The sequence below is a fragment of the Nothobranchius furzeri genome, chromosome 9 (genome assembly GCF_043380555.1).
Source record: "Nothobranchius furzeri strain GRZ-AD chromosome 9, NfurGRZ-RIMD1, whole genome shotgun sequence".
In the NCBI taxonomy this organism is placed as follows: domain Eukaryota; kingdom Metazoa; phylum Chordata; class Actinopteri; order Cyprinodontiformes; family Nothobranchiidae; genus Nothobranchius; species Nothobranchius furzeri.
The window spans coordinates 40,666,186-40,675,762 of NC_091749.1; the positions used below are offsets into that span (position 1 = coordinate 40,666,186).

The 9,577-nt window shown below is 38.0% G+C and overlaps 1 protein-coding gene across 1 annotated transcript; it reads left to right on the forward strand.

Moving 5' to 3' along the window:
* The first annotated feature begins 1,015 nt into the window (after positions 1 to 1,015).
* On the forward strand, positions 1,016 to 4,335 carry psmd14 (proteasome 26S subunit, non-ATPase 14). The gene is made up of 11 exons (XM_015953455.3): positions 1,016 to 1,147; positions 1,856 to 1,911; positions 2,205 to 2,276; positions 2,364 to 2,483; positions 2,664 to 2,734; positions 2,941 to 3,091; positions 3,179 to 3,286; positions 3,402 to 3,476; positions 3,560 to 3,685; positions 3,986 to 4,048; positions 4,164 to 4,335. The coding sequence occupies exons 2-11, from the start codon at positions 1,864 to 1,866 to the stop codon at positions 4,260 to 4,262; spliced, it is 933 nt and encodes a 310-aa protein (XP_015808941.1). The 5' UTR covers positions 1,016 to 1,147; positions 1,856 to 1,863; the 3' UTR covers positions 4,263 to 4,335.
* Positions 4,336 to 9,577: the final 5,242 nt, after the last annotated feature.

Genomic DNA, 9,577 nt, shown 5'->3' on the forward strand with positions numbered 1-9,577 from the left:
ACTATCAGATAACCAACAGGTTAACAGAGGTGCTCTTTTATTACTTACGTATGTTTATTCAAGGGGGACTCTGTCAAGGGTTTTATTACTTTACTTCACTTTCTCTTTACATCTTAACATTCTATTAAGATATCCTGATCTAATTACTTTTGTATTAAATTAAATTTGGATTTTTAAAGTCACATAATAAAGCTCAAGTAATTATAGGGAAGGACATCCTGGTTAAGAAAGCTGATTGTCTTAGAGTTTATTCAGGTGTGAGCGAAGGGGGGTGGGGGGTGTCCTGCACGCTTGAAAAGGAAGGGACAAAGGAATGTGGATGATTATGTGCTGCTTACACATCCACCAAAAACTCAAGGAATTCAGAATTCTCCTTGTTGACCTCAGGATGCCAGCTACAAGCTCGGCACCGCAGCAGGGCCACATCTGGGCGGGTGGCTGATGCTCCACTCCCCAAGCAGTCAAGATAAAGATACACGGAGGAGTTCTTGTGAAAGTCCAGAGGTGATATGGCTTCACTGGAGTTTGTGGCTCCACAGGAAAATGTTAAATGGTGCATTTTGCTTTAGTTTGGATTGTGCTGTTTGTTGTATTTCCAAAATGTTGAATACATTTTACCAGTGAACAAACAAACAAACAAACAAACAAACAAACAAACAAACAGCAATTAAATTTTTTCAAATTTCAAGGAATTTTCTCTATTTTCTTTGTTAATTGTAAACAAAAAAATCAACAGGCTTCATGTTATCTTTAAATAAACATTAAATTAAGCAATGCTCACATATAATATTGTTTTACGCGTTGGTGCGCTTGTAAAATCAGTCAAAACCATTAATTTTCTTTACAAATATAGCCTGGCTAGCAAGACTAAATAAATATAATATTTAAATAGTAAGGCAAGAATTTGGTCGAGTTCACTAGGCTATCAAAAATGCCCATTATGGGCAGACTAAATGATGAACACACCGCCATCTAACGGTTAGTGTAAAAAAAGCAGAAATAAATTACGTCATTTAGTGTGCGACGGAAGTAGTTCTGAGAAAAAAAACAGAAAGCAGATTCTGGCTGATTCATTGTAGCCTGCTCGTTCTATGTCATTGCACGCATAAAGCATACTACTCTGAACACACGTAACATTGAACAGAAGGTACGTAGACACACATGTCTGAGAAAGCGAGAAGCTGTCTTTAAATGTGATTAGATGGATCCAGAGTCCGTAATTACGTTTTTAGTTATTTGTTTCAAACGGGACAGGCTAAATAGTTAGCATGTCCGTGCTAGCGGTAACGTTGTTGCGCTGTTCTATCGATGTTTATTTGAACATTGAAACTACATTTTTATTTTGAGGATAAACTAGTAAAAAGTATTGTAACTGAACGGAGAATTCCCGATTTTTAAGCGATCTGGTGCTCAATATGATGTCTTTAAGTTCCGTGACAAATGAGCTATTTTGTGAGCCATAGCCTAGTTGAAACTAAATTAGCCTTAATTGTGAAACAGCTAAACTGCCTCTATGAACACGCAATTGATCAATTCAGACATGAGTTCAACATATAACTACAAACTTAATTTAAATCGGAATGAGTTTTTTTAGAAACTGCATTCTAACTATTTCTAATCTGTTTTTTTAAAGAGAAAATATATTACCTGTGAAATATAATCAATAGAAGTAATTGAAATCCTAAAATTTCTAACCGGAAGTATTTGTTTATTTTTGATTCTGCATTTGGCGCTTATGTGTTCATATAGTTTTTGAGGTCCCAGCATGAAGATCTAAATCAGAGCAGATGTATGGTTCTCTATTTAGCTCCTGGATTTTATTGGTCAGGATTTCTCTGTGTGCTTTGGTTTGTAGATCTCGACATGGATCGGCTCCTGAGACTTGGAGGTGGAATGCCGGGACTTGGCCAGGTAATTGTTTATTTTGTTTGATTAAAAAACACTAAAATCTTTGGTGAATTGTGAGCTAATTAAAAATCTACTTATTAACACTACACTGTCACTGATGTAGTCTTTGATCATAGCAATAACTCAATGTTTAGACTATAAGTTTATTGACTTAATTTGTTCTAAGTTAAAGGCACAATTTTGTCCACTCTCTCACACAAAGGTTAGGGCAATCACAGCATCTTGTAATCTATTATCAAACAAAACTGTATGGAGCTAAGAAGCCCGAGAACTTAACATCTTATTTGATTTTTCAGGGACCCCCTACAGATGCACCAGCTGTGGACACAGCAGAACAGGTGTACATCTCCTCTCTGGCATTGCTAAAGGTATTCATGCATCATCAACACCTGAACTGTGATACATCTGAAATATTATCATTTCCCTAAACTGTCATTTTGTTTTCTTTTTAATAGATGTTGAAGCACGGACGTGCAGGTGTACCAATGGAAGTCATGGGATTGATGCTTGGAGAGTTTGTCGATGACTACACAGTGCGAGTGATCGATGTGTTTGCCATGCCTCAATCAGGAACGGTATGTATTCTCCCCTGTCTCACATTGTATGTGTTCTGAATAAATACTATAAAAAACAGTTTGCCGTCTTCTTGGTCACATATTTTGGTATTTTAATTGTTAAAAGTTGGGGCACAACTCCTTCGCACTTGGCTTTTTAGCTACGTTTTGCTTCTCTTCATGTTAAAATAACTTTCACAGGGCGTAAGCGTGGAGGCAGTGGATCCTGTATTCCAGGCCAAGATGTTGGACATGCTGAAGCAGACTGGCAGGTGATGTGGAACAATTTTCAGGCCTTTTAAAGACCGATCTTCCTGCTTTTTCTATTTGTTTTTTAACAGACCAACAATTTAAAAAATCACAGGTCCTTCCTAAGACATTAACTTCTTTAAGGAAATCCAGAACCATTTAACAGCAAACAAGGCTTGTTAAACTGTTGTTTCCCTTAAGCACACTTGTTTTTTTTGTTTTATTTTAGACCAGAGATGGTTGTGGGTTGGTACCACAGTCACCCTGGGTTTGGCTGCTGGTTGTCAGGCGTGGACATCAACACTCAGCAGAGCTTTGAGGCGCTGTCGGAGCGAGCTGTGGCCGTGGTGGTTGATCCGATTCAGAGCGTCAAAGGAAAGGTCTGCTGCAGGAGACTCGCTATCATCTGTACAGCTCAGATTATGTTATGTACGTTGAGTGATGAAGTCTTTTTATTTTCTGCTCAGGTCGTTATTGATGCGTTCAGATTGATCAATGCCAACATGATGGTATTGGGTCATGAACCACGGCAAACCACATCCAACCTGGGTCATCTGAACAAGCCATCAATCCAGGTGACTTCATTCAACCATTTTGTTGCTCAAGATCCATAACTAGAGATAACCGTGACAACATCGCAATTTTCCCTCATTTTTATGCACTGATCTATTGGATTCTCCTGATGTTTAGGCACTGATTCATGGACTTAACAGACACTACTACTCTATCACCATCAATTACAGAAAAAATGAGCTGGAGCAAAAGGTCGGAATCCTACATCACCAGAGATTTCCTTTTTTTTTTTTTCAAGTTTTTTTAAACTGTTCCTGATCTTCCTAATAACTCAGATGCTGTTGAACTTGCATAAGAAGAGCTGGATGGAGGGCCTGACTCTGCAGGACTACAGCGAGCACTGCAAGCTCAACGAGACAATTGTTAAGGAGATGCTGGAGCTGGCAAAGAACTACAACAAGGTAAAGCGGGTCCCTGAAAACATGATAAAAGCATTTTTTTTTTTTTGCTAAGTAAATTTAAAAAAAATTCCATTTTGTGTTAAGAGTATCTGAAGCTTTATTAGCCTATTTATGCTGAACACTTGTGAGTGCATTATTTGTGTCATCTTTTGACTCGTGCAAAAGCTAATGTGCAGGATTTCACCTTTCTGTCCGTCAGTCCTATAACTGGTATTCCTGGTGATTTAAATGATTTACTGTTACTAATGCTAAGAGCAAAAAGTGCTCCGTAAATCACACCAACTGAAACTTTCTCCTTAGGCTGTTGAAGAGGAGGACAAAATGACCCCAGAGCAACTGGCGATCAAGAACGTTGGAAAGCAGGTGTGTACATTTTGAAGCTATAAATACACTTTTTTTGTTAAGATAATTAATATTTGTAATAAACAGCACATTTATTTCTCACCATATCGCTTTATTGACTTGTTTCTCTTCTCAGGACCCCAAGAGACACTTGGAGGAGCATGTAGATGTTTTAATGACATCCAACATTGTCCAGTGCCTAGCTGCCATGCTGGATACTGTCGTCTTCCAGTGACAACTCTGTGTATAATTGTTAATATTACAACTCTTGTTTCTTTTATATAAAATAAATGTATGTATAAACCATATTTGTTGGAAATCATTATCAATGATTCAATATTACTTCCTTGAGTCTTGTTTTAAAGTAGATTTGTAGTTGTGTACATCAGATGTACTTTCTTTTACGTTAGACAAGTAAAAAATACACAACTTTATGTAATGGTTTTTGTCTTAAGTGCTTTTGAGGAAATTGACAACCTCAGAATTTGGCATTCATTTCTCTTTGTGTAGTATTAATTTTATCCACTAGATGGCGGTAAACTAGCTGCAGCGACTATCCAAAGGGCTAGACTGTCTTCTATTTAACATTTAAGTTTTGTTTTCACTTTAACCAGATCATTCTAGATAATTGGAGATTATTCCCACGGATGTATCAGGGCTTAAAATTGACCAAACACCACTTTTTTGTCACTAAATTTAAATTCACAAATATGTGACCACGAATCTGCTCCTTATCAGACAAATGAGGTCAACAAAACTGAAGATATGTCTCAAACTTAACTTAAAATTCTAGACATTAGGAAACCTCAGATTTTTGTAGTAAGTGGACACAGTTGGAGAGAATCTGATGGTTTCACATTTTGGAACAGCAGCATGGCAGGTGTGTTGTGTGAAAACACAAATGAATGAACATTTATAAACCTTGATTCTCCATGTAGGAATGACTAAATATGGCTCATTGATGCTGAATATTAATGCAGTGGCTGATGTTGACATTGCACAATGTTTAAAGAAAACCTTAAAGTGTTGTTTTTTTTTACCTTTAAATAAGTCTGATCATCAAGATGGTTGCTCCTCACTAAACCAGAGTCTGCATTTGTAATTCATAGCAATTTTGAGAGGCTTTAAAAAGAGAAATTTTGATGAGACATTTATGCATAAAAGTGTTGCCAATAAAATAAAAGTATTTGATCCAAATCTTTCCTTTTGTTTCTCCAGTGAAAAACGAATCTGATTGCCCGACACATCAAATTTGGTCAAATGAGCATTTCACAGATTCTGCATTACAGGAAAAAAACAAACAACTAAGTAGTACTAGACTGGCAGGCCAGGCTAAAGTAGTACAGCGGTACAAACGTGCCATGCGCCCTCTGGCGGTCGGGAATTTACTCTCAATTCATTTATTAATAGGTCATGTAAAATAAATGTATTTATTTACAAATGTATATCATGTTTGTAGTTTCTAAACAAACACATCAGTTAAAAACTAACAGTTATTTGATCAAGACCAACAACGTTCATGTTTTTAAGATCAGGCTCAAGACCCACCTTTTTAAGTTTAGCTTTTACAGTTTTTCTCAATTGTTTACACACATTTTCTGAAAGCACGCCTCATATTCTCAGAACTCTACACACAAATCCAAAAAAACACACACATTAGGCAAAACCCCTCAATTAACCTGCAAAATGAAACTTCACATTCAAAACAATGTTATTTCTCCTCACAATGTGATATGTTGTCAAATGACACACACAAACCATCATATGAATAGACATTTATAAAAACCAGCTGGGCACTTATGTGCTCAATGTAAAACACTATGATGAATGGAAAACACGTCTTCTCCATTCATCATAATGACTTAAGCCTTTTTGGTTCTGTGTTACACTAACTACAGCCAGTATATACATAAATGTGTTGTAAAATATTTCAGAATAGTGTTTTTACACTCTGAGCACACAAATACATGGAGTGGTCACTATTGTGAACAGGGGCGTCGTACTGGGGGGGGGGGGGGGGGTACCGTTTACCCAGGGCCCACTGCAGGGAGGGGCCCTGAGACAGCTTTGAATAAAAATATTTTATTGTTGTTGTTTCCCCCCCCAACTTACTTAATGTCTTAATAAACTTCTCTTTACCTGGATAAAGAGGTTAAGAAACAGAATTTCGCCTTAAAAATAATAACTGAATAATCTCTGAGGCATTTATCACCCCTTAAAAATGTGCAAAGTGGTTCAGTCCACACCTGCGGCCAGGGGCTACACAGCCGCATGTACAGCTAATGAGACATCGCAGATGCCGACAGCCAGAGCTGGAGGCAGGAGAGTCAGTCATGTCTTTTCCCAAGAAAGGGGAATCTGGCTTCCAGAAAAGAAAAGAAAAGAAGGAGAAAAAGTTAATTGAACAGAAGCAAGTATTGACTAGGTTTTTCAAGAAGGAAGGTGAGCAGCAGCAGCAGAACACAGTTTTAGCTGATATTAGCTAGCTCTCAGAAGCTGCATTCATGTTAGGTGTTCAGTGTTAAACGCCTTTAGTTTCACCATCAAGATCAAATATAAATTAATTAGTGTTATCAGTGAACACACTAATTAATATATATATATTAATCAGAATTATTATCGCGGGCGGCCGCCGCCAATTAATTCGCGGACCTCGCATTTAAAACAGGTTCACTGTGTGGATATTTCAGCTCCTTCCCAGTCATGGACCAGGACAAACTTGGTATCGATGGATTCGTGGTAATCTCAGGAATGAGAAGCTGCCACTGTTTTTCGTATAGCATGATGACACTGGTGTTAGAGGATTGTTATTGACTTGGTTAGATATTTTAAGGCCTATTTTAAATTTCTTTATATTTGATCTTGAAAACGGACAATCTCATAATTTGGCTGATAATGCAGGGATTATAAAATTTAGAGTACATTTCATTCACAGAGAGAACCTGGTTTATTTCATGTCATATGTATTTAATATATCAATACATATCAGCAAAACTTAACACCATGAACCATGACAGACATGACTGAAGAGCAGATGAAGATATCATGCCAGGCACTGATGAGAAAATATTACAAGGATCTCACAGCTGAATTTGAGAATGAGATGTTACACCTGAGAACAATTTATGGTGCCACATTTCCACACATTCGGTCTCCTCTTGAGCTGCTTAATGCCATCTACAGGATGCAATTACAGGGCATTTTTGGAGAAGTTTGTATTAAACTGAGGATTTTTTGCACACTACCTGTGACTGTTGCTGGGGGTGAACGGGCTTTTAGCAAACTGAAACTGGTGAAAAATTATTTGAGATCAACAATGTCCCAGGATAGACTGAACAGCCTAGCTCTTCTTTCTATTGAAAGCCAATTAGCCAAAGGATTGGACTTTAAAGATCTCATAAGTGATTTTGCTAACATGAAGACCCGTCAGTGGGCATTTACTGGAAAATGAATTCCAGGATTTTTGTTTGAACACATTGTTGGCAAATAAAAATAATTATATGTGAAGTCTGGGCATTTCACTTTTATTATGCTGGCATTTGTATTTGCTCAATATAGAGGTTAAACTAAGACCATATTTATTATCTTGTCTTATAGCATGACAAAACATGTGTAAGAGAGATATTAAGTAATTGAGCTTGGGGGCCCACCTAGAAGACTTGTACCTAGGGCCCAGAATTTGGTGCTACGCCCCTGATTGTGAAGCACAATCAGTATGATTATAATATGTATAATTGACTGTACACAGTGCTGAGTGTATGCATCAATTGTGGGACTCACATAGTTATATCGCAATTCTTAGACTCTTTCTGAGTTGCCATTTTCAGCGCCTTGGGCTTCCTGACAGGGTTGCGGAAGGCGCTTTATAAATAAAGCTTTGATTGATTTTCTAGTGAGAGAAGATTCCTTACCTATTCTCATTTCGGAAAGTCCGGATGATGGATGCTACAGTGTACCTGCTCAACTTTGGCTGTATCTTTGCCCAGCCTCCCTCATTGTAAGACCATGGTTGACCACATGATCAACCAAAGTGGCTCGGATCTCATCAGAGATTACGGTCCTTGGTCTTCCTCGTCCTCGTCCTCCTCCTCTTACGCTCACTCCTCTGGCTCTGCCTCTGTTTCCAATGTTGGGATCCATTGATCCAAAACAGAAGAGCTCACCTGTTGCCCTTTTATGCTAAAGCTCTGATTGCTGATTGTGAAACTATGTGATGGGTGTTTGCCCTTGTGATGAGTCAGTGTGCATATTTGTATAGCAGTGTGTTCCTTGTGAAAACAAGATATTTTCTGCATGAAAATTGTGCCAACAGCAGAGAATTGTGTGGTGTTTTGAAAAAAGTGTGTTTTAGATTTGCAGTTAGAGTGCAAAGCAGGAATTATGCTTGTAGTTTAGCAGAATTGGTTAATGGGGTTGGTGAATAGGTTACATGGTGTGGTCATTTTGTCTCAAGTACCAGATAATGTGTGTAAACAACTGAGAAAAACTAACTGATTACTATTTATTGCATTGCTTGTTTTACTTATTTATTTATTTATTTTAATTACTGTTGTGTTCCACATTTGTTGTTTTATTTGTATAAGCACATTTCATTGGATATTTTACATAATACAGTTTAGATATTTTCCATATTAGCTCTTGTTATTTTACATGTCACATATTTTAATCCTCTCATTGTTTCCTCTGTGGAGCCCTCTGCCTCAGGACCGGTGGTCAGTGGCGGTGGCTGGGGCGCTCCTAAGGTAGTGGTGGGGGTTGCCACCCTCCCTCCCAGGGCGTCCTGGATTGGTGTCTTGGCTGCTGCCGTCGATCTGCTGCTGTCAAGGCAGATGGCTCCCTTAATGGCGTGTTTTTCATTACCTGTCCAATCTGAGCTCAGCCTAGTGTTTACTGTGGTCTTTTAATGTGTTATGTGGACGAATGTGTGTGTGTGTGTGTGTGTGTGTGTGTGTGTGTGTGTGTGTGTGTGTGTGTGTGTGTGTGTGCGTGTGTGTGTGTGTGTGTGTGTGTGTGTGTGTGTGTGTGTGTGTGTGTGTGTGTGTGTGTGTGTGCCTGGTAATGGTTTGTGGATTGGTGGTGAAACTGTCACAATTATTTTAAGTGTGGGAAAGGGAGGGAATGTGGGTTATATGGGCCATTTTAATCTGTTAAGCACTTTGTGTTGCATCCTATGCATGAAAAGTGCTTTATAAATAAAGTTTGATTTGATTTGATTTGAAATTCCCAGCAGCTACACCGAAAAAACATACAAAGCGACTTTCATACAGCAATAATTCTTTAGAAAAATATACAGATTATTGTTTTCAGCAGGAAAAGCATTCTTTGTCTAAATAAACTTTTAATTACTTATAATCTGTCGTTTGATTTGTTTGATGGCCTCATACTCTGTCTACAAGGATTTCTTTGTTTTATTTAGGTCAACTGGATGGAAACGCAGATTTTTGCCAGTAAGAATTTTCCACCCTCTGCTGGAGACAAACCGTTACTACAACTTCAAAAGCTAAACTCCAGATTCCATCAAATTAAAACATACCGTTTGATTTAGGTCAA

Bases quoted from the DNA above. Each gene is read 5' to 3' on its own strand.
- psmd14 (XM_015953455.3), top strand. From the start codon at position 1,864: ATGGATCGGCTCCTGAGACTTGGAGGTGGAATGCCGGGACTTGGCCAG. The intron at 2,484-2,663 runs GTATGTATTCTC...TAACTTTCACAG, and splicing joins CCATGCCTCAATCAGGAACG to GGCGTAAGCGTGGAGGCAGT. The intron at 3,477-3,559 runs GTCGGAATCCTA...CTAATAACTCAG, and splicing joins AAAATGAGCTGGAGCAAAAG to ATGCTGTTGAACTTGCATAA.